General features: G+C 36.9%; 1 protein-coding gene across 2 annotated transcripts in view; it reads right to left on the bottom strand.

The window, feature by feature from the left end:
- Window positions 1-1938: 1938 nt before the first annotated feature.
- Window positions 1939-25939, bottom strand: part of KDM7A (lysine demethylase 7A) — a 60973-nt gene continuing 36972 nt past the window's right edge. The window contains exons 10-20 of one of the 2 annotated variants that reach the window (XM_052667291.1): window positions 24745-24836; window positions 21822-21911; window positions 20816-21025; window positions 19299-19423; window positions 18655-18812; window positions 14088-14185; window positions 12150-12295; window positions 11790-11998; window positions 9588-9673; window positions 8300-8576; window positions 1939-7297 (exon numbers count right to left, since the gene is read on the bottom strand). In XM_052667291.1, the coding sequence (XP_052523251.1) occupies window positions 7203-7297; window positions 8300-8576; window positions 9588-9673; window positions 11790-11998; window positions 12150-12295; window positions 14088-14185; window positions 18655-18812; window positions 19299-19423; window positions 20816-21025; window positions 21822-21911; window positions 24745-24836 (1586 nt within the window). In that variant the 3' untranslated portion in view covers window positions 1939-7202. Of the gene's footprint in view, window positions 7298-8299; window positions 8577-9587; window positions 9674-11789; window positions 11999-12149; window positions 12299-14087; window positions 14186-18654; window positions 18813-19298; window positions 19424-20815; window positions 21026-21821; window positions 21912-24744; window positions 24837-25939 lie in introns of both variants that reach the window. The other variant, XM_052667290.1, reaches the window with a different exon arrangement.

Raw genomic sequence — 25939 nt, 5'->3', positions numbered from 1 at the left:
GCCCACACAAAGAAAAAAACCACTCCGCATGACTGCCTTCACCATATCCGTTCAACTACCCACATTTCCATTAACAACCCAAAGTGTAAAATAAGGAGGAGGACTGGTTGTGTTCTCTAATTGGCTAACACAATAGCTTCGTAAGTTGAACAGGGGATGTAAAGCCCTCCAGGGAAAGAATTGACCTACACAAAGCGCACCTAAAACTAACCTGGTAGGCACCTTACAGGGGGAGGAGGTACTACATCACCACAATTCTACCTCAAATTCAGCAGTATATTGTTCACACACACACACACAAACACGCACACACACAATCTTCAGTATTCAGATACCGAAGAAATGGTACCTTGCCTATTCCTGAACCTGCAATTCTTTTGCCATATTTAGTAGCCTCGAAGCTTTTAAATTCACCTGTCCATTAGGGAAGAACAATCCAGATTAAGTATTTCTCTATCCTCCTCAAACAGGAAACAGAAAACCAGTAACCCTAACTTATAATGGAAATCCATTTCCAGGTGCCAAAGCATCACTTAAAGCAGCACCTTTGAGGTACTTCAGTGTTCTCCATTGTATTATCCTACCTATGATCACGATACAGACGTCAAAGGAAAAAGCACTGGAGTAGCTGGCAAGAACATAAGGACAAACAGTAAACATGCTTATGTAAGTTTTTACACACATATGAATTTTTGTGTTCCACTAATGTCCTCTCAAGCCTACCACTGTACGACCAAAACATGGGTATGAGCAGTGATTTGTGTGTTACAAGTCCAGATGAGTGCCTGATGGAAGTGCCTGGGTTGCAGCACTGTGCTTGGCCAACCACAGTCATTGCTTCTTTAAAAAATATGTTGCTGCTCTGACAGAGCAACAGCTCCTTCCGATCTTTGGCAAATCTCTGGTTAACCAAACTGCTAATGAATTTTAACACATTAAAAAAAAAAAAAAGAAATGCCAACAGAAAAGAAACTATTTTCTGGACATATACTTCATTTTCACCCTCTACTTAAACCATAACTTTTCCTTGTGATTTCTTACTCAGTGCAAATAAAACCTGGTTTTGAAACAGCATAGAAGTGTCTACCCCCAACATTTACATGACTACCATGCTTTACATGTTAGGCTACAGAACACAGCTGTGTGTTATTTATTAAAACTCTTCCAGTCTTACACTTGAGCAGGACATGGTTTGAAGAGAACAGTGTTCTTGCTCTTTGCCTGCCTTGCATGTGGTCTGTGAAGAGACCTCCCAGTCACCACAGACAACCGTAAATCCTCTGTGAACTAAGAAGCCAACTCAAGAAATAAACCTGTGTAGCTGCAGAGGATGCCAACAACTAAACACCTTTTACCATCTGATCATCCCAAGCCCATTCCAAGCTGCACCATTTGTCTAAGGGTCTCATAAGATGACCATCACTGGAACCTCGGCATCTGTCCAGGCACAAGGTTCGAGTTGTTCAGTAGCACAAAGCACTGCGAGAAGGGGAAGAAAATGCGTTATATTGAGTGCAACACAGTAATGCTTCCATAACCTCCAGGGAGAGTAGTACCCACATGCCAACACTGTACTGCCATATGCAGGAAAAACAAGGAGCACAAACACATAATAATGTGGAGGGAGAAGTTAGCAGAGAAGCAATCCAGGATAAAATTATGACAAACTATGTGGACGTGGGCAAGAGAAATCTCTTCTTCCAGATACACCATACCACTAAAAGGAAAAAGAAATTCAGGAACCAATCATCAGTAGCACGAGGCAAAACTTAACAAAAAACATGAGCAAGGAGACCAGGAAAATAGCATTTCTTTTTACATCCTGCTTACAGTTCACATCTATGCCTCTAGATTTGCTAATAGGACAGATCACAGAACACTTCCACCTCCCTTTTATATTAAGATCCAAGAAGAATACACACATCTTCACACAATGCATTTGGTTGCCATTTAACACACTTTGATTGAAATGAGATTTGCACTTTGAAAAATAAGAGAACAGCATGAGGATATTCCATCTCAAATTTCTGCAGAAAGCATCTCCTTAAAAATGCAATGAGTAAAGGGCACAGAGACTGGACCTAGAAAAGCATTTTCTGTTTTGTTTTCTGTATTTACACTGAAGCAAATGAGCAGAAGTCTGAAGAAATTAAACGCTTTAGAGTGCTGAAATCAAAACATAAGCAATACAAGTTTTTAATTTCAGTATTTTAAAGTACAGAAAGTGGAAACTATGAATATCAAATACAAATTTAAACAAAGCCACTTATCCTCCCCTAGAAGAATCAATGTGAACTACTCATAGAAACTTACAAATTTAACGCAAAATCGAAACAAAATAAATACTGTACATACACTTTCCCTGCCTGCAGGCAAAAGAGGATGGGAAATACTGTTATGAATTGAAAAAATGCTCTTAAAGCTGCAGCATCACCCTTTCCCAGCCAAATACTTAACACAGTAGTGCGTTTGTGTAAAAAGGAAGACACACATACACCGACCCCTACTGAGCAGACAAGCTAATATTTTCAGAGACAGCAGAAGGAAAGACAGAAATTAGACTATCAGAGTACAAAAAGGAGAGGAAGAGACAAACGGGCCAGCAAAACATTACTACAAAACTAGTAAATATAGCCAAGAACTAGCCCCCTCCCTCCCCTCCCCCCCTTTTTTTCCCCTCAAATTTCATGTTTTTTAAAAAAAGATTCACCAAAGCATTGGCAGCAATAGACATTTCCCAGCAGAAGTGACGATACATATCAATATAATCTCTTAAAGTGATCCCTTTCATTCCCTTCCCACAGCATGAAACGCATATGGCTTAGTTTATATTAAAAGTACAAAAAGTCTTTTATCCAAAGGGAAATGCATCCTATGAGGAAGGTGCATTTCCTTATCAGTGCTACTTGTATTTCCCATCCGCTGCGTGATTCATCACTCTCGTGCTCCCACAGAGTGTTACTAGGGTGGTTTTTGTTTGGGGTTGTTTTTTGGAAACATGGATGTTGCAGCTTTTATTTTCATTTAATCACAAATAGTAAGGCCCTGGGTTCCATTTATATTTCATCTGTGAAACAGAGTAGCTCTGCGCTCACTCAATCCCATAGGTACGAACAGCTTTTAATGGTCTGGAAGTATTACGAGAATGAAATTCTGAAAAGATGCTAGATTTGGGGGTTGTGAGGGGGTGTGGAAGGAGAACTGGGCATGTGAAGCCCAAATAGGGCAGCAGTTGTAGGGTTGTAGTACTAGGGCATTCCAGCTTCAGCTCTGCTTAGTCTCCACAGCTGCCAGAAAGCAATCAGCAAGATTGGTGCCAGCTGCGACTTTGAAGCCCTGCAAAATTTTCAACACTTTCAACTTTATGGCTTTGAGCATGAAGGTAGCTTATGACAGATAGTAAAGCCCAGGTAAAGCTGAAGCTTCTAAACGGCCATGACGACTCTGTACTCTTACATCACCACTAAAGGTAACACAAGCACTTCAACTACCAAATAATAATACTCAGCCCCCTCAAAATCCCCCACGTGATCAGAAAGCAACAGTATTAACTCTCAACATCTAACCCTTTCAAAATTGTACTTAAGAATGGATTCATGAAGAGTATTATAGGTTGCATAGGTAATCTACCTCAGAGGTCATTAAAGGCTACCTTGTAGCCAGGGTTTATTAACAAGTCTAGCAGGAGGAGAAAAGGGAAAGTTGCTGGAAGGGTCATTGATAACAGTTTCTGGGTGGTCTTTCCATTTTCATGTTTTGGTTTTGGTTTTCTTTTTGTGGTTTTGTTTTCTCCTAGTTGTAGGAACGTGAGAACTTGAGAGAATGGGAAAACCCCTGCAATATTTCTTTTCCTATTGTTCTGTCTGCCTATAAAAAGAAAATTAAGTTTTATGTCAAATCCAAATCCTTTTTTGACTTTTAAATAACGTTCTCCTTCAGAACAAGTTATCACACCAGGCTTAATTCTCTGAATGGTTCAGTCAGTGCTACCCACTCCCCATATCTTCTCCATCTCGAGTGAGATAGCAAGGAAAAAAACAAACAAACAACAGGGCTTTTTCTCTCCGCTACTACAACACAAAGTTCAGTCCATCTATGAAAAGATTGATGCAGTAGTGTTTTCACCTACAACACCACAAAAATATCCCTACAAATACATACACAAAACAAGTGAGGTCACCACATCCTCTTCATAAGCTACCAGGAGATTTTGTTTTGTTTTAAACATGGCTCATCATGGCAATTAATTTTAGAATACTTCTTCTGAGGTGGAATATCAGAGTTAATTTCTGCTGGAAGCACGGATATCTGAAGAAAATGGGAATGAACCTCTGCCTGTTGACAGCCTGTGAAGAGACTATCACATAAACTCACAACAGCAACAACAGCAAAGAGCCACTTTGGGAAGAAAAAAAAAAAAGGCAGAAAGTAGAATAAAGAAAGAACAAAAAGAAGAAGAAATAATATATATGGGTCCAGCCATATCTGTGTTCTAATAGTAAGATGCAAGATAAATAATGTGGGTGGTCAGAAAACAGACTCTGTATAAACCAGTCACGTATACAAGAATGTGTATTCCATATTTCAAAATTCCTTACTCCAGATTCTATTCTGGCACACTTGTATTTCCAATTAGTGCTCTCAGAAATCTGCTTTCATGGAGAGATGGCTCATTCTTCTTTCTGTTCTGAATCTGCTTGCTGCCCTAAACTGGAATTTTCTATTCTTAAAAACTATACAGCTAGCTAGAAGGAAGCAGTATGATTCAATACACTAAAGTTAAAACAGATTTCAAAGCTTGGCAGCCATTAATCCATTTGCTCAAGCACAAGGAATACTTACATGGGTATACAATTTTAACTAATATTGACAACATATTTTTATTTCTTTCACTTACTACTTTGGTAAGAACATATTAGAGGATAGTTAAAATACTCTCTTTTGACTATTTCAATCTGGAAAACATAGCACCTGAGAACAGCAAGTAATTATTGTCACTTTCAGCACCGTAGAGTACCTCTTGGCATAGCTTCTGCTTTTTTTAGCAATCTTCTGTTACCTCCATTCCCTACAGTTTACTAAACAAGGTTGATAGCTTGCATTAAATAAAAAAATAATTATTTATTTAAACAAACAAACAAACAAAAAACCTGGGACAGCCTGAATGCAGCCAGTGGTTTTCTCTTTCTGGAGGTGGGTGTGAGAGAGAGACCTATTTTTAGTGGAACTATAAGTAGCAAACAAACAACAAAAAAAAAGCTTTTGAAAAATTCATTCATACACACACTCACACATGTATACACACACAGCTCCGAAGTCAAATCAATATAATGTAAAAGCAGGGCTGCAAAACACACTTAAGTTGTCACTTTCAAATTTTCAAGGAAGTCAGGCCACGAAAGCTACCTGATTTCTAATTGCATTATGTTTTTATGTTTCTCAAGTCAGAAACAGGAGAACATAGTGCTGAATAGTTTTGACCCTGCACCAATCAAAACCACCTGACATCAGAACCATTTCCATAACTTTGCGAAGATACTAATTATCTAGTCTAGAGCAAAAATAACCCTGCACAAATACTCTGAAAAGTCCAAGTCAGCCTGCCTTTAAATTACAATATAAGAAAACTATTTCAGTATAGAATATGGAGGAAGGAAAAACTGGTTATGGAAAGTTACATCAACAAATTGGATAGCTATGCTTGAGTATTTTACGCTTAGAAATCACTCAAAAACACACAAACAAAATAAAACAGAAAAATCCACAATACTGTTGTCACTAACATTTGGCTGGACCCTGCAAAATGCCCTTTTTCCAGAATCAAGTATTCCCCTTTAAGCCTTCATCCCAATACCCCGAAAGTTAAATATTTAATTTTATATTACAGAAAAAATACAAATTCTAAATCAAAATTATTTACAGTAATTCAGAATCAGCATTTACCATCGGCTCTGTATGTAGCCTGACAGAAATGGCCGTTCCGATACCAGTAAGCTACTTAACCCACGTGCACCAGTTAAGACTTCCAATTGGTTGTCCAGCTTTAAAGGTAACAGATTCTTCTACCTTCCTGATTCTTCACTAAGCTGCTTAAAAGACAATAGTTAATGCTTCTTTCATGCTACATTAAGCACTACGTCCAATCTTAAGACTGCGATGTGTCTTATGAGTTATTTCTGAGTAACTGTGAAGAAACATGTATCTTAACTGAGCTCCCACTTCCTCCAAGAAGATACATGATGTTTTCCTCCCTTGTACCAGATTCTAAATCACCTATGCAAACACAACTTTCAGGGAGCTTTTGCAGAAGAAAATCATCACAGACAGATCCAAACAATACATCAGGAGGAAAAAGATGCACTCCGACTTGGAGGAAAGGGGTGCAGCTTAAAACAAGTTAGCTACTGGACTGACATAAGAAGAATCTTGTGTCTTAGAGAGTCTATTCTACTCCATCAAATAAATAAATCTGTATAAAAAAAGAGAGATCAAAAAATAATCAAGCTGGCAGAAAATATGCACCTTGCAAGTCAACAGAAGCCCAGACAATAGCTTATCAAGAGCAGAAAAAAAATAAGATTCCATAAGCCTTAATTTAAAAATAATTAATAATGCATCTCATTCCTACTTAAGACTATAACCTGAATAACAAATTTAAGAGTCCAGAATAATTACCATTAATGTGGCTCTCCACTGCACCAAACATACATAATCAATACAATTAAAAGCTTTCACATTCTTAAATCTAAATTAATAACTCCCACCAAAAAAAAAAAAAAAAAAAAAAAAAAAAAGTCTTCCAAATAAATAGCTTTTAAAATGAATTTTAAAGTCGTCAAAATCTATCAGAAATAAATTATTGATAAACCACCTTCATCATCTTCCCCTCATGGATTAGGTCAGAAACTACCAGCAACAAATGATATTCAAGCCCTGAATGAGAGACTAATTCTCACAGTCCATGTCTCTCCGAAGATTTCCCCATTCCCAAATGGTTATTGCTGAGCAGGTGTGGCACAGTGAAAATGCAGCATTGGGTTGTGGATTGGTTTTTTTTTGTTGTTGTTTTTGTTCATCAGGCAGTGTTTTATATGGTACATGCAAGTCTGCTTCAAGCAGAGGAAAAACAGCAGCTCCAGGCTCTGTCGACCTCAATACTGGTCTGTATAGGAAAGACAGCAGTAGTAGAAGTAGCAGCTACATTAAACAAAGAAGCGTGCGTGGCCATTGCGGTTCAGCTTCAAGATCTTCCCAAGGCGCTGTTTAGCGGTTGCCATTCCTTTCTTTGGACGTTTGCCTGAAAAATGAAATCAGACACTTCAATTGGGAATTTCAGAGCAATTTTCTTTTTAAAAATATAAGTCGTCATAGAAAAAAAAAAATGAAATCCAGCTTCCAAGCTGAAAGCAGGCAGAATTTTCACATGGAAACACTTTTCCATAAGTGCTCTTCATCCATCTGCTTCAGAGCAATCAAACGGGGCATCAGAATTCTAACAACAGCAGCAGTTGTTCTCCCTTAACCTGGCTAGCATTATCATAAATAAAGTGATATCACTATTTCCAAGTACTTGTAGCCTATCACAGGGCAATGCGTGTGACAGGGGAAAACTTATGCTGAGCTCCCTAATTCTGCTCATATAAATTATACCCTTGAGTAAATAAAGCAAAACAAACTAGCAAGCAGTATGGTCATCAGAATTTTTAATTATTTCTTTTTCAGTCAGCACGGTTTTCCAACCTTTCCTTAGATAAACAAACCTGACTCAGGCCACTGTTTTCAGAGTACAGTTGTGGTTCTGTTTGTTCTGCTCCCTGTAATGAACACGCAACAGATACAACTGCAGAGATGGAATGGTAACAATCACAGAATGGCTTGTTGGAGGGGACCTTAAAGCCCTTCTATTACATCCCATGTTGTGGACATGGTTGTCACACATAGATCAAGCTGCCCAGGGCCTTGGATGCATCCAGCAATAGAGCATTCACAGCTTCTTCAGGCTGCCTGTGCTACTGCCTCACCAACCCTTGAGTGAAAGCGTTCCCACTAATATCTCACCTAAATCTCACCTCTTTTACTTTAAAACCATGCTCTTTTGTCCTGTCACTATCAGACCATGTAAAAAGTTGGCCTCCCTCCTGATTACAAGCTCCAGTTAAAGCCAAGCAGCCAGTCCGATCTGCCTTACTTCCTCCTCCACACTCTTTGATATTTACAAGCTCCTCTACTTTAGGCGTTTATCGTTAACCTTTTCCCTGCCTTCTTTCCCTGGCAAAAGGGCAACAGAGATGAGCAGTACCTTTTGTCGCCTGGTTGCTGATAGGGGGTGGATTTGATGCTGGCCTCTTCGTTGGATGAAGTGGAACAGACAAAGATGTTTCACCATACGGCCTGTCAGGGCTGAGGCTGCCATCGCTCAGCCGGCATTCTCCTTGAATTAGGCTGGAGTCTCGCATACACTTGCCATGCTGAAAACTCAAGCCACTGCTGTGGACTATACTCCTGTTTTCCTGAACCTTATGATTAGCCTCTGATGCACCCTCTTTCTTGATATATTTTTGTGTTTTATTCGTATCCTGGTGTGGAAATGAGGAGGAGAAAGAGAAGAAGTTAATAGCCCCTGGATTCAAATTCACTACGGTTTTTCTAATTACACCACTACATCTTTGAAAAAAGAGGATGCAACTGCACCAGTCTTCATCCACTTCATCTCTTCCATGAGTACAAGTTCCTCTCAAAAATCAGGTATACAATAATCAGAGTAACTTCTTTCATGTGCACTTGAAGGCAATGTTATACACACATTGTGAAGAATACGATGTAGTTAGACTTTATTATGAAAAACCTACAAAGGATGCATTATTAATGTTAATTAATTAATGCATTATTATAATAATTATTATAATATAATAAATAAATTAATGCATTATTAATTAAAGTTATTAAACAGCACATATCTTGTAATTTGAATTGTTCCTAATATTTTTAGCATATGCTGAAAGTGTTGGAAATATTTTATATTTCTATATATTAGAAAAATATTAGAAATATTCAGCACAGAAAGAGACAAACCTATCAAAAAGTCATGAAAAACTTTAGAGAGTAAGAGAATCAGTTTTTCATTCGCATATTCCTTCCTGGATTCCACCTAGACTTGGAATGCTATTCCTACCATTGGTTACTGAAAGGTTTTTATCAGTTTCACTGTATAAATTTTGGGGATTTTTTTTTTAATAATAGATTTGTTCTGAAGCTCTAATTGCAAGCAGCACACAAACAATACCATGCTTCCCCAGACAGACTCAATTCATGCTTTTTTGTAAAATATATTTTCTTTTTCAAGATACTGTACTAAGCATCTTAATAGTAGTCATTATGACAGCAGGGAGTTAGAAAGGAGATCAAACAAACAAAACAATAGGGAAAAAAAAGCATGACAGAAATACAGTCCTAGGTTACCAGCACCCGAACTGCAATCAGATTTTCAGTATGTAAGCACCTACCCATTTGGGTGTTTACAACTTCATGTGTTTGTTTGTTTGTTTTTAAATAAAAATGTGTTCAAAAGTTTTAGAAGATTCTTTTACCTGAGGGGTAATTCTTGAAGCTTCATTTAGGTGTCTAGTCCACGCTGAAGCCCCCAAGTGTCTTTCCTCTTCCTTCACAGACCTACCTAAAGAGAAGTTCAACAAGCTTAAACTTTGAAATCAGTAATTAGGAATATAAAATTTATTATACATTTGAGCAGCATCAAAAATGAGTTCAGAAAAGAAAGAAAAACACAATGGAAAATTTTCCCTAGATGTTAAATGGAAGTTGTCAGATTGGTTTGGTTCCACATACTAAATCAGGAAAGCAATCTTGCAGTATGAAAAGGATTAATTAGACTCATATACCTCCATAAGAAGATCAGATAAACACTACTGCACACGTATGAAAATACTGATGCTGAGGATATCTTACTTTGTTACACCAGTTTTCAGTTTTCTACCATGACTTTGCCTATACTTAGCTCACACAAAGACCAACGCTGTCTTTTGTTTTCTTTCTAAGCACTGATTTACTGCTTGGGTAGAATATACGGAACAAGATCTAAGCTGCCAGGCCTACAGTAGGAGTTCCCACATCAAAAACATTTACAATACAGTTAACTTCTTTTCAGTGCAAAGTCTGATAATATATTGGGTCAGCTGGAACTTTTTTCCCATAAAAATCTATGTGGAACTAAATTTTAGGTTAGTGGCTGAAATGATGTTGGTAGCACACCAAAGTTTTGGCTATACTGGGCAGTGCTTGGACACAGTCACAGTTCTCTATTTTTACCACTTTGCCTTCACACAGTGAGAAGACTACTGGGGAGATAGAACCTGAAGAGCTGACTTGAACTGGTCAAAGGGATATTCCCTATCACATCACATCCTGCTTGGCCATGAAAGCCGGGGCAGAGGAGAGGAGCAGGGAGGAAGGCTGTATTCAAATGCACCTGTGGCTCAGAGACTGGATGGGCAACAGTCTGTGTAGGGGAGGTAGTGAAGTCTTTGTACCACTTGTCCCTTTTCATCTTTCTTTCACTTATTAAACTATCCTCATGTCACCCTATGAGTCCCCCCCCCTTATGCTCTCTCTTCTCGTTCTCTCCTCCATCCCCCAGGGCAGGCAGAGCAGGGGAAGGGAACAAGCGTGTGTGAAGGGAACAAGTGTGGATGCTTAACTTCAGGCCTGAGTCAATCCATCATGTTAAGTAACTAGGGGTTCACATTTTTAATAAAGGCACAGTGATTGTAGTGTGATGTGTGCCTGTGTGGTTTGCTGGGCTGGGGGATTTTTGCATGTGTTTTTCTTTCCGTTATTTGGTTTTTTTGGTTTGTTTGTTTATTTTGGTTTTATTTATTTAGATTGTTGGCTGGTAGGTTTTTAAGGACCTACAGCTAAAGTTATAGAAACATAGCCCACGATACCAGGCTTTTCTGTTTTGTACTCAAACAAACTCAAGGTACTGGTAGTTCTTTGAATTAGTACCCATTTGCTATTGAGGTTGTTTTTTGTTTTTTTGTTGTTTTTTTTTTTGTTTTTTTTTTTCAAATATTAAAAGCCTCTTTAATTTCATTCTCATGCAAATAGTTTTTACACACATAATGACTTTTCCTCTCTGTTTCAAAAACTCATTTTGATTCCTCTGAGGAAATTAGTGTTAAGTGCTTGGTTGTCTGTCATTCCCAAAATGCATTTAACAAATGCCTGTTTTCCACAGATGTTAAAATGCCTCTGACAAAAACACAAAGGAAAAAAACCAAAAACCACCAAATCTCTGAATTCTCCTCTTCAAGATTAAAATCTCCTTTAATGAACTGCTTTCACAGCAGAATTTCAGGAGTAAACCTGAATGTGCTTTCCAACGTGACATGAAAGAAGTCAAATTCCTATGGATGTCTGTGTAACACATATGCCATAAAAGCTGTAACTATGTAGGTCCTGTCACTCTTTTTTGAAGGAGTATACACTCTCAATCTAACCATAACTTTGTCATTCTTATTAGAATGTCACAAAACTTGTATGTGACAACACTTAGGAGATGTGCTTTGATGACTTCTCAAGCTAAGTCTGTCCTTGCTTTACAAAGCAACTTTTAGTTTTTACAGCAGAAGAAAACTAAAAAAAATTCCATCTTTTAAAAAGTTGTTCCAATTTGCTTAAAAGCTTGAGTACAGATCTTAAGTCTTTAAGTACTTATTCTAAGCAGCTCCTCCAACAAAGCAGAGAGCAGCGGTGTCATTAATTCAGATACTTACCACATTCTATTGTTTTGTGGCTCTGAGAAGGCTGTCTGTCTTTATGCCTACTTCTAGGATAGCTTCTTTGTTCCTGAAGAGAGGTTCTTTTATCTGTGCAGTCTGTGCTTTGAGTATGATCTGGTAAACATGTGGTATAGTGCAATCCTGCCATAGAAAGCATGCCCTGAATAGCTTCTTCTTCTGTACTTGTCGAGGTAGGACATTCCCTAGAAAAATACGTAGATATGAAACAGTTCAAAACAGAACAGTAAATCTCTCTGAATGAATTGTTTGTTTGTTCGTGTAAAGCAGAAACATAAATATTAGTGTGAAAAAGCCTAACACTAATTTATAAACAAATGCCAACAATGTGCTTACTTTTTACTGGGAGTTTCATTTCTGGATGGCTTCTGGGTAGTTTGACAAAGGTCTCTCATGACCTTAGATTCCTCCTTGAAATTTGATGTTACTTCCTGTTTCTCTTCATCACCTGAGCTTTCCGACTCCTCTGTGGAGGAATCCTTCTGCTGAAACAAAAACAAACAGTATACAGAATTGTCATCATGCCATCTAAAATAGAGATGCTACTTTATTAAAAGAAAAAAAACCAACTCCATCTAAAGCTAAGTATAACATTTTGATATACATGTGTGTACGTGATACACGTATGCACATATATATATATATATACATATGGTATCCAGAATGCAGTTAACTTGAATGAACAACTGAGATATTATCTACCCAAGTATTGCAGCAAGCATCTTCTAATCCAGTTTTTTTTGTTTTGTTTTGTTTTTGTTTTGTTTTGTTTGTTTGTTTGTTTGTTTTTTTACAGAGAACTCTACACACATTAAAGCATGCACAAATCACTGCATTCATTTTTAAAGAATGATGACTATTTTTTTCTTCAGTATTCAAAATAGATTCAAAAAAATACGGAACAAGAGTTCCAAGGAGCAGCCCAGAATTACTCCTACTATTTATGATGAGACACGTGCTGCCACGACTAACGTTTCTCACTCCCACTCTCACAAATGGAAGAGAACTTCCATCAGCAGCATATCTACAAGTGATAGCTCTCAGGTAAACCCAGAACACAGCAAGAGCAGGGACACGGCAGGTGTTGCCTCACTTATAGTGGAAAAGCCTTATTTCTTAAATGAAAGTGCTTGTCAACTCCTGACGAGCTTGTATGAGCAAAACCTTCTCAAAGATGAAGTAACAATATGCATCTTAACATGCCTTTAAGTGAAAAAAGGGCTACCACAGACACATTCAGCTCAGTAATTCAGACTAATTATTTTCAACAAGTATAGACAACAACACATTTTAATTCAAGCCAAAGACTATAAGTGATAACTCAATAATAGGCTTCAGAGTGGAAGATCAGAAAATGGAGGATCACAGTCCTTCAAGACTGCCACTACCAAACACAATAACTGCAAGTCAATGCAGCAGATCACCAAGGGATGTGTTTAAACAACAGCTTCTTTCTCAAAAGCAGCTCTCTAATCTTCAACACTTCTGAAGTGACACCAATGGGTAATGATGTTATAACTACAATTCAACATTAGTAAGAAAGCTATTGTCTTGTTAAGATCTTCTCTGCCATACAAAAACATTTGAAAGATTTACAGGAAGTACTGAGATAATTCACTTTGGATACATCATTACAACAAAAAATACAAGCATTAAATACTACTAGAAATTAGGAAGCTGAAGAACATAGTCCTGAGGAATCAGTGGCATTAATACAAAACACTTAATTCCATGACAAAGTGATCCAAGGGTAGTTACATGCTTGTATAAAGTATTTAATTTAATTGTAAAGATACCATTAAAGTCTAGGCATTCAAAAGGAGGATCTCCATTTATTTTGAGTAGTCTGAAATGCCTCATTAGGGGTTAGCTACTTAAGGTTGTTAAAAATAAATTGGATATTTATAGGATTGTTTTCATTTAACCATGCTTTAAAATGAAACAGCATGGCAGACACTCATAAATCAAATGATTAAATTTAGCTTCATTATAAAAGAAATGGACAAAGTAACTGTTATTTATCCTTTCCCAGCCTTTGCACGATCCAGAGCAGAGTCATCCTTTGCCAATCCCATCTTAATGGCAAATGAGATCATAGCATTTGCCTCAAGATGGCACATCTTGCCACATTCCTCAGTACAAAAATTAAGAATGAGGCAAAAGCGTAGAGTTTGAAATACTGCCTTGAACAAGCATTAAGTGTTTTATTTCCCAGATAAATTTGAAATGAACAAAATTATCCTGAATTGTTTTGTTAACTTTTTCTAGCTCTACCTGTGTAGTGCAATCAGGCTCAGATTCTTCTGAATCAGAAATATCAGAGTACACTGAGGATCCTTTCCTGAGTTCTGATTTCACGCTTTCAAAGAACACTGTGAAGAGAAAAATTAACAAGTAAATATTTATTGAACGGAATATTTAACAATTATGAGGAATGTAAAAAAATTAACATTCTGTGTTTCTAAAGATCTGTTTTCAACAATAACAAAACATAACTATTCACTGATCTGGTTCACAAGTCAAGTTTCCTCAAAGTTCTGAATCTGTTGACCAGCAGACTTGTAAAGTGGCTCACTGGATGAGGGCAGAGGAAAAGAAATCACACACACCTTTTACTGCCCAAAGAACACAAACTGCACAGGTGGCAACAGTGACAGTTCAGACAATTCTCACTTTTATATATATGCTAAAGTGGGTCCCAGAAAGAGTGGAGCAGGCTTGCAGTAGATTTAATTCACTCTCAGACTCTAAGTCTGAGATTTCCTTGGTGTAAAATAAGAGTGGTCACAGAGAAACATTATTCACAGAAGTCAGAAAATACTCAATGACAAAAGCAAAGAAAAAAAAAAACACAAAACAAAACATTGTGTTACTTGCAATTTTACATCACAACTCAGATATTCTGAATGCTTTGTGCTACTGAAGAGCTGCCAAACAGAGGTTACAATGACGATCTGTTACAGAAGATTAAAATATAATTGTGATGATTCATAATGTTCTTTTATTGGTTTTCATCCCATCAAGACCTGTAAAGGAAGGGGTGAAGAGAAGAATTTTTGCTAGTAGTAAGATAAAGTACAATCAGAGAATGACCTGCCAAAACAGACATCAAAAACACTGGCACGTGACAAAACAATCAATTAAATCAGCCATCTAGTCCACCTGATTTACTCAATCACTGAAGGAACTCAAGTACCAAGTAGCTAAGATGCTCTCAGAAGCATTCACCTCTTAGGACAGTCTGTGTTCCAAATATCAAACTTTAAGAGTTCAGAATCATTTAAGGCTGTATATCTATGTCCAGATTGCTGGCTGAAATTTTGGTTAAGTACAAAGTAATGGAAGACTACAGAACACAGATTAGCTGGCAAGTATGTTTTCGAGAAAAGACATGTATCAGAATGAAGGTATGAACAGAATGAAGAACTTTCGAATGTATGTCAAGAAAGTAGTGTGAAAAGAAAGCAACATAAAAATTCTGAAGTGCTTTTTACAAAGTCTCTGATAAGAAACTGAAACAAGTACCATATATTAAGTACTAACACAGTTCAGAAATCAGCTCTGAAACAAAGACAAGTAGAGATAGAATGTTGTCTTTCTTTTGACAGTTTTATATGAAACATAAAAAGAATGCAATCTTTGTAGCTAAATTAATTATAGAAGCATTAGAGAGATAGTTGGTAACATATTTCCAGTAGGATTTTGTCTCTACTGTGGACTGTGGCAAGACTGATAAATAGGCATCAAATACATTCAAGGAATAGTAATAAGTTCTGAACTCTGCATAATAAGAAATTTTTTGAGAGTTAGAAGAAAGCTAAGAATAAGACTCATTATCAGAAAGGGAATAAAATGAAAGCCTGGGACCAAAATATAACTAAACCTAAAACAGCACTACAAAGAACTGTGAGGAATATCCCAATATAGTAAATGAGCAATAAAGTGTAAATGAATTTAGGCCAAAATATTCAACATGTGACAATAAAGTACATATTCTGAATGACTGTAGATCAAAAAAGAGGGAAGAGAGGAAGATTTCTGACGATAATTTAAGCCTTTGGCTTAAGAAAAAAAAAAGGAAAGAAAAAGATTCCTGGGACAAGTAATAGGACAGACAATACATATAATAACACTATCATACCGCTCAACTGAATTCTCCTTTAGAATACTCTATCCTGTCTTTTTCAAGAAAAGCACTTCTCCAAAGCCGGAAGCGGCAAAAATTCGTGTGTGAATAGTGAGACACAAATAGAAAACATAACGCTGATAAAGGATCCTCAAGAATTACTCTCATTTCAATCCAAGGAAACTCGAAATTCCTAATATTAAATCAACAAAACTTTTAAGAAGAAATGTAAACCTTCAGCGAAATATACAAGAAGGTGAATGGTTTGACAAGACGGAAAAAATGGGAGGTGCACATAATCAGCTAAATACCAAAATAATGAAGAAGATGTAAGATGTAAGACAAGCAATGCTAACGTAGAACCTCGTATTTTCTGGTTCATCTGGGGCTGGGTACTATCATATGTGACATAACATTGTATGAGTCTCAGTTCTGGTCTGCGCTGTTTGGCTGTGCAAATATACCTACAGGCAGCCTAACCGCTGCCCATTTCTAACTCTTGTTTATTTTGCAAGCCATGAGCAAAGCAATGAACTCACAAGTGTCCAGTTGCCTATTTCTGTTTCCTATACTGCCCCACAAATGATTCCCCTAGTTTTGTCAGGTTTCACACACATTTACAGACATTCAGAGGCACACAGTATATATTGTCAGGAACCCTCATCTTGTCATGTATGTGATTTGCAATTGAGCTTTAAAAAAGAAAAATTGCTGTAAATATACATGTTGGTATTGCTTACCATTGCTTAGGTGATTTTCAATAGTTTTTTTTGTTGTTGTTGTTTGCTTGGGTGGTTTGCTGGGGTTTTTTTGGTTCAGTATCGTGGTAATTACTAAATTTTAGAAGAATCAGTCTATCTTCATGTAAAGGGTAAGTACAAGATTGTATGTTTCCAGAGACTGGGAGGAATACTCCAAAAATCACATGAATGAAAGCTAAAAGATTAAGCTAACCTACTGTAAACATCTTAACTCATCTTCCTCCCATCCACCAGCAGTACCTTGCTCACTGCACCAGATCTCTCTTAAGCCTTGGTCACCATTTAGAACCCAAATCTTGGCATGATACGCAACGTTGTATAACTTGACCTATGTAAAGGCATCTCTCTACAGACATTACCTCTTGGCCAAAAGCCCAGTAAGAACAATGGAAGGCAGCAGCCCGTTTATAGAAACAGGTAGTTCCTTTATGGAATTCACAGCAGAAGAAAAGTTTCTCCCTCTCTGTAAACCTTCAGATTAGACAAAATAACATAACCAGAGGAAGGTGATTCTTAATAGGGAGGTCTGCAGACTCTTACCATTGAATTACAAACTAGGGAAAGCCCTGAGTGCTCAACCTCTGGAAGAATCTCAACATTCACTTCCAGTTCTAAATGTGTTTCTTAGATTTAGATGCCCACTGCCAAATTATTGAGGTATCAAGCAAGAACAACAATTTTGAAGAAAATGTATCATTTCTGTGTATGATTTGATCTTCAATTCAAGTGTAAAACTTAGCTTTTAAGTGGATAAACACAACATTATGCCTAACCTTTACCCAATAAGCCATTTGCCTTTTTTGTTCATAAGTACATAGGAGGATCTCATTCTTGTGCAGATTTTAAATACTGTCCTCTGTGGCCCTTGGAAACACAAGTCAACAGAGACTACAAACCACTTTGTTAGCAAAAATAAATATTTTACCAGGCTGACAATGGACTCAAATGTTGTTACAGATGTGCAGGAAACCAAGGGAACTGTAGGTCTATAGAGGTTGGTTTTTTTTCTTTAATTATTCATCTTACAAACATTGACCTTAGTTTGCTAATATATATCCTCTCAGCCTCTGGTAAACCCAACAGTGAAAGTATGTGAATTTCATAACTAAACAGAGAATTAAACAGAGCTGAATTTTCACCATACTCAGGCAGAGCTACTGAAAAAAAAAGTACAGAAAACAGGCATTTTCTATTGGTAATTCACTAACAGACTTTGTGATCAGCACTGCTGAACACCTAGCAGAAAGACTTGAGGTTACAGAAAGGTCAACAAAGATAACTCCTATTGATAGATGGTTTAGATACAAAGTACTGAAAAGAGGAGTTACAGTGTTTTAATGACAATATTGAGTTCCTCCTCAACCTTGCATATAACTGAAAATGTTGAAAGCATTAAGATTTCATTAATGCTAAGTTCTATTCTTTGCCTGTATGGAATAAACTAATTCATTAGGCAAAGTGTACAAAATTGTAACACCAAATAAGTAGCCACCAAATGGAACAGAAAAGAAGAAAGATAAGATAGGGTTGATACCAGATGCATTTTTATTCTCTCAAGTGAATTATATGATAAATTTTGATTAAATAAATAAATAAATAAACCAGCATTCCTACATTATGGAACTGACCAACGTTAACAAATACCTTTCAAATAATACCTAAAACACCAATTTAACCTCCACTCTGAAAGATGCCATACACAGTATCCAAAATGGCACCAATGTAAAACGATTAGCTTTGCTTTCAACTCTACACTGTTGTTAGCTTCTTCAGTAGAATAAAAATATCCAGTAACACTTGACAAACCCATCATTGCAATTTTTAATACTAATTTCTTCGATTTGTTAGTCTATCCTCTCTATACTTCAGTAAAACTGCAGTTAGTTTTCACAATATTAGACCCTCCTTAAGACCATCGAAATGTTGAATCGGTAGGACTTAGAGACAAGCTTACTGTTCAGTGGTTTTTGGGCATCTGCATTCCCTTCTCCTTCAAATCCTGAGGTCTGATCTTGTCTCTTAACAGTCACCTTTTTCGACCTTGTCCTGTCATCTTCGTCTTCACTATCCGCCGTGTAAAGACTGCGATCTGTAAACGGACGTCTATCATCTCTGTCTCACAAGAAAAATAACATATTATTCTTACAATGCAAAGCAATTGTCTTCCTCAATTATTTAAAAGGACATCACTGAAACAATAACAGGAACATTCTCTCATATTCACCTCTTGGTTCTGAACTGCACATACTCCCATTTTGCACCCTGGGCAATTGTAACTAACAAACAGTGCAAAGCTTTACATCAAAATATCTTTAACTAAAATTACCCTAATATAGTGACCCAACTGAGCCACTGAATGAAATGCCATAGGAAAGGAGCTTGCAAAACATCTCCTACTCTTCACTACGTAACTGTGACTCCACTAGGGGACAGCAAACACAACAGTCAACATATTTCTTCTGTATTTTTCACATGAATCTTACTGGTAAAAGGAAACGCAGAGCTACAGAAACAAAAAATAAACACTATTACTATAAAAATAGCATGTTCTGGTTCATAGTGACTAGGAATAAGTGATTCCCAATCAACTAGTTGTACCTAATGATTCTTCCATTTGACAGCACAAGGCGAAGATCATTGTCCTTTGTTCGCCAGTCAGGTACTGTAGAAGACGGTTGAAAGGGCTTGTTAAATCTCCCATTCAGTTTTGAGCTTGCTATGTCCTAAAGAAGTAAAAACACTATTGATCAGTATTAGTTTCTATAAATTAGATCGCTTTTTCTGCACACTATAAAAGCTTCAACTCAACACCAGGATGCTTCTACTTTTCTGATAACCAACTGAAGAAAGCTCAGACAATACATGTTTAGACAGAAGATGCAGTTTGCTGTTTCTTCCTTTTCCTCAAATCATCTACAGTTTCCTGAAGCATCTGTAATATCTGCAAAGTCTCTACAATACTCCTTTTGGATTTCTTTTGGAGAAGCTGGGCTGGGAATTGATAAAGCAACTCCTGGATTAGCTGTCTGTTCTCTAGAATTAGTATTCCAGAATTTACTCAGAGTACAGTAAAACGTTCATAACGGAAAGCAGCCTGTCTAAAGAAAAGTTTTCTAGGCTGAAAGAAATTCACGTTTGACACAAACTCTTAAAGAATCAAATAACAGTTTTATGTGCTAAACGAGGAATGAAGACAATAGTTTTGTTTTGTTGGGTTTTTTTTAAACGATAGAGAACAGGGTTTTTCTACATGAAATGACAATGACTGATACTCCTGAACATTTTAAATACATAAATGCATAGGTCTATTATTTGTGCTAAAACTGAAGCTCAGCTTCTTTTCTTCAGGAGCTAAAATATATGCCTCTTGTTTTTGTCTTATAAAGGTCAATAGGCCCTGACACAGTTATCTGCATTTCTCATTCTCAGAAAACTACTTATTTCCTTTCAGAAGGTTACTTATTTCCACATTCATGCTCTTTCTCCCATTTCTGCTTCTATTTTTTGAAACGAGGCCATCAAATCTGAAAAGATAATATATCAAGAGACTGTATCTTTCTCATACAGTCTGTGATGTTGTTGTAATACAATTGATCAGTTAACAAAACCACACTAGAGACCAAGGCAAACTTAGGCTTACTGGAAGGAAGACACAGTCATAGAGAAAACAGAAACATAAAAGAAAAATGAAGCTCATCAAATTACAGTAACTGAACTGTAGTAAGCAGCTACCTAAAAGCTCACAGAGAAGCAAGTCTGGCCCAGAGCTTCACAGAACCAAAGCTTTGAAACCAAATCTTTGAAAGCTTTCCACTTTCTACGTGGAGCAGATTCAAAGTAGCACCTAATAGCCACAGCAGCCTTAATTCAAAAACTATACATGCAGTAGGTGATGGATTCAGGGCATTTTTGGAAAAAAATGTTGAAGGAAGGTCCACAAAAAAGTACCGAGGAAGAGAGAAAGTTCTATGTGGAGAACTATCTACACATAGCTCATACAGCAAACATTAGTAGGCTGCTTTCTTTATGCACATTAAAACCTTTTCCCTTTGAAAACACGTTAGAAGTTACTCTATTCTGGCTTTTTTTTTTCTTTTATGTAACACAATACTTGCCTCCTCCCACGGTGACATCTCCAGCCTTTTCAGTACCTCTCTTGTGTGGAGTTCTAAGATATCCAGATTAGAAGGAGTTTTGGTAGCATGGTCTCGCAGTTTCCTCACCCTTCGTCTCGAGTGGTGAGGAGAAGCTGTTTCATGTGAAGACCGTGAAGCTGAACACACACCAAGAATTCCCTGAGTTTTCACTGGTTTGTTGTTTTCCTCCTTTAATTTAAAATAAAATAAAATAAAGTGCTGCTACCCATTCCTCTAACAAAATGCAAGTCATATCAATAAAATTTTAAGAACTTTTAGAGAAGTATGTTTGCTATTATTTGCTGTACAAGGTTTCGTTATATACTTCTTCATCCCCATGTGGGGCTTTTAAACTTTCCCATAACAGAACTCAGCACCAACATTTGTTTGTGAAGGCAAGGTAGGGTATATGGCATATCTGTACTATTGCCAACAGATTAGTTTTGTCTTCAGTTTTCAGAACTCCTTCCACACGCAAATGTAGTTTTGAGAACTGATATTAAGGAATAAAGGAGCAAAACTCTGCTACGGTGGAGGGCAGAAGGAGCAAAAAAACCCTAAAACACTGACTGTACAACAAACAGGGACAAAGCATAAGAAAATGAGATGATGGCTGGCCCACAACTAACAGACAAGGGGCTGGAAGAACAGAACAGACAGAATTTCAAAGGAACTCATAACATCCGTAATTATTGCTGTAAGCAATATATAAATTTATAATAATAAAATGTGTGGGTTCAGTTTAGAAATACAAATTTACAAATAACTTCACCATTAAAATTGTGTGAGTTTTTTTATTTAAAAATTACATAAAACATCCTCACCATACTTTATCTGAAATACAAACTTCATGGTATTTCCAACAGTTTTCTCTTAATCTTCTATTAGAAAACAAACATGAAGCTAAATACAAAGGTGAATATAATCAGCAAAGGCCCTGATTAAAAGATTTTTCTATGGAGTTTAGGGTTGCCTCCATTCTTACCTCTACGGAACGAATCACTTTTGAGAGCTCTTTTATGAGATGTCCAGGCCTAATGTTGTCTGGAATTTCAAAGGCATGTTCTGTTACAAGCTGCATGCAAAGGATGAAGATAATTAGTTAAGCAGAGGTAGTATAAAATAAACAAAACTACAGGAAAAAGAAGTTAAAGGAAGAGACCTGATTAATTTAATTATTACAGCAAACTGCCAGGGCAGAAATACACAAACCAAAGTTTCAAGTCCAAGATTTAGAAGGGAGCAGATACCCCCCAGTGGTGCGATGTTCAAGATATACAAGGGCTCAAGTTTAGACATCCCACAGATTGTCCAAGAAACTCCAAAGAAGTGTTAATACAAAGCCATTCTGATATTTGCTTCATTTCCTTCCTCCATAATTAACTTTTTTTTACTTCCCTTTCAGCACAGTCAGTATAGAGACACACTCAGGAAAATAATTAAAGATTTTCAGAAACAGAATTTATCTATGAAATAATATATCCTAAATAGCAAATGAGGAACGAGTAGCCAACAAGCAGATTTTAGACATCTGCCTCATATCTCATTTTTAAATGACCTGCTCAGCTTGTTTAAAACGTGGTAGGTTGGAGAAAGCAATTCAAAACCATTCCCTATAAAAACAACTCAGAAAGCTATAAGAGTTCGCTCCTTTTAATCCTCTGAAATAGTACCAGAGCACAGCCAGATCTACTATACATTTATTATCAATCTGAGCAGGTCCAAAGTTTCTACATTTAGACCTAGAAAACAAGTTTTGTATTTTGTATCTAGTTTAAATTTGCCCCAAGACACACTTAGGTAGAATGAAGCAGACAAAACGCTGACACACAGAACAGAGTAACTAACATGAACTCCAGTATCCCCTCAGTTAACTATTTAAATGCAAAAATGTCCCATAGACACTTTCAGCTATCCACACTTCAAAAATTATTGCTATTCAACAATTATTACTAGAAGCAAATTGATACTGTAAACATACTTCACTGCATCCGGCTTCCTCCAGGTCATTAAAAACTAGTCATAAGTACGGCCACGCTATATTCATTTCAGTATCATTATACAGGCAAGATAAAATCTGCTGCTATTATTTACCACTGTTCATTCTCAAGTGCCTTTATTCTCATCACCTTTATACTCTGCTTCATATTTGGGAACACAGCATCTCCAGCATCAGATAAGTTTTCCAGTAACTTAATGATAATTTTAGGACCACTCAGTCCTTTCAACATAAGGACTGTTCCAAAGAGCCTTCCTGTCCATGATGGCTACAAGAGGAAGTGACTCTGATACAATTTTCCAAAACACTGACTGGAAAGTTTCACCTGGTTTAAAAACACTGACAAGCCTCTCTAAAGCAAACACAGTTTGTACCAGAAGAAACGGGTATTTCACAGGTAAAGTGCAAGTACTTTGAGAGAGGAAGCTCCATCTGCAAGCTCATTTGTTTGCTACTATAAAAGGTATCTCTCCACACCCAAGCTTTCTCTACTAAGCTGCGTCAGAATAATTATGGGAAAAAAATCCAGCCAAGCAATTTAAATATGTCAATAAACTCAAACTGATATCTAAGCAGGTAAAGTAAATGGTGGAAAAAAACTGTGCTACATTGAACTCAAGAAATCATTTCATAGAACTGTAGAACCACAGAATGGCCTGGGTTGAAAAGGACCCCAAAGATCATCTAGTTTCAACCCCCCTGCCATGGGCAGGACCCCAACCACCAGATCAGGCTGCCCAGAGCCACTTACAAACTCTGGGAAAAAAGAAATAGGTGATCAAGAATATATATATATATTCAAATAGTCTTGGTAGGCACATGAATTCACCAATATTTATTATTTTTAATTACCATCACAATTAAGCATTCTGATAACATTAAAACACAATTGAGCACCCATCCTTTGGAAAAAAAAATAAATAAATAAATTAGCTAATTAATTTTATAAAAAGCTATTTAAAAAAACAGACACAAAAAAAACCCACAACAGAACAGTTACCCCAAATAATCTTACTGGTACATGGATCAAACATCTCAAAAATAGAATCTGAGGCCTGTTGCTTATGTAAGTTGGAAGGAAGCCAGAGCTACAATCCAAGAGATCAGATGACTGGATAAGTCATCATCTTTATTGTGCATATTAACCAGCTTGCAGACTGACGCTCTGCACCAGAGAAACCAGAAGATAAATATATCAATAAAAACCTTGCACAAATTGAATTCAAATCAAGACATGAAAAGTAAAAATACTTTAGCATCCCTCAATCTCTATTCTCAGCATTTTGTAACTCTAGGCAGTTTTAAAACATTGCAGAAACAAAGATAATGTCACTTCGGTGAAGATGAGTCCAGTGCTGTGCCAAAGCAAATCAGCCCTCCTAGAGAGCAGCAGCAAAGCCAGTGTTGACAACACACTAACGATTTTACAGGCCAGCAAATCTTCATCAGAGACAGTACTCTAATTAAGTTAATATCCTCCTCAACTGAAACCGATTTTTCAGCAGTATAGATATACCTGAAATGTACTCTCCAAAGCACTCACATTAATGGAAAACTCTAAATATCACAGCATTCTGTACCTCCATTGCCTCAGATAAGGATGAATTGACTGTATAAACAAAAGGCTCAATGACCTCTCTAGAATTCTTATGCCATGCTGAGATGAAGCAAGATTCTATTCCTACCAGCTATCATACAAGAACTTACTCACTGGGCTAAGACATCATTAGTGTCACACAACATAAAATTTTCATGACTCTTCCCCAGGTCAGCAGCACATACTCTCCACAGTCTTTCATTACTCATTAACAGAAAAATAATCTTAAGTATGACAAGGACACAGATCTTCAATTATTTCTAAATAAAGTCAGAATTCACCGAAACAGTAAATAAGACTACTGGTACTTACCTCTTTTTTCATCCATAGTTTTAAAGCAGTAAGTAAAGCCTTCACTCCTTGCACTAAATAGCTTGGAGGCTGAAAACCATCTTCTCTCAGTTCTAAGAAGGACACAGACATCAACAAAAACATAGTAAGTAAAAACAGTAGAATGATACCTATCCTTCAGCCAATAAAGTTGCCATTATGCAAGTCCAAAAAAAAAAAAAAAAGAAAAAAATTGTGCAAGCAAATGAAATACTACATTTGGTATTTGCGTGAATACTCAATTAAAAAAAAAAGTTCTGCTTCCAAACCACAGTTCTCCAATGGAGTTCCTACTTCTTAAAGGGTGTGAGAAGAATAGCAAGGCCTTTAAGCTGAGCTGCAGCGTGAGTCCAACTGCCCACTTGCTGTGACTTGATAAAAGTTTGAGAATACAATGCAGCACTACACTTTTAGCACTGGATTTTGAAAAAATTTTTTTTATTCTTTTACTGCAGCTAAAAATATGCACTCTGTTATATAAGACCAATCAAAACTAATCAGCATTGTACTGATGGACAAATCACTTCTTCTTAAGTCCCTAGAACTGCAGAGAAAAATGTAGGCAAACGCCATATAGCTCACAGCATCAGAATATACTCCTTGCCCATGAAAAGACAAAACCAGTTGCATGACTTGTTGTCATCCTTTCATAAAAAGAACCAGGAAGATATGGCGTGCCAATTTTGCTTACTGACCTGAACTTTACAAAGCACTGCTAAAAATCATGTGCTCAATGTATTACAAACTGGTATTAGTAATCACATTTCACAACAGAACTGGTATCATTCCTTATTTAAAAGCAAAGGATTCTGCCTGTAAACATTTTGCAAATGTGAAAGTTGATGCCAAAGCCCAACTTAACCATCACTTTAGCAATGACAGACTAAATCCTGAATTTTCACAATAAGCCACAGATTAAAAATAACATGGAAATAAGCTTCATATTCCTCACTTAAGATATGAGCCATGTATCACAAGAGGTTCCTGGTCTACCCATTCAAGCAAGGAGTAAAATGATAAAAGAGGGGAAGAGATGAAACACATAGCTTCAGCTCTAGGTTACTCAGGAACATACATCCCACTGATTTTCCAGCAGAAATACAACTCCCACATTTTCTGACACATCTGTAAATTTTAATTACACAAACGCGAGACCTACTACCAAAGAAAGCTTTCA

This window comes from Tympanuchus pallidicinctus, unplaced genomic scaffold (genome assembly GCF_026119805.1).
Source record: "Tympanuchus pallidicinctus isolate F22 unplaced genomic scaffold, pur_lepc_1.0 scaffold8, whole genome shotgun sequence".
Classification (NCBI taxonomy): Eukaryota; Metazoa; Chordata; class Aves; order Galliformes; family Phasianidae; genus Tympanuchus; species Tympanuchus pallidicinctus.
The sequence above is the reverse complement of the archived record's forward strand: the minus strand, read 5'-3'. Positions and strand labels throughout refer to the sequence as shown.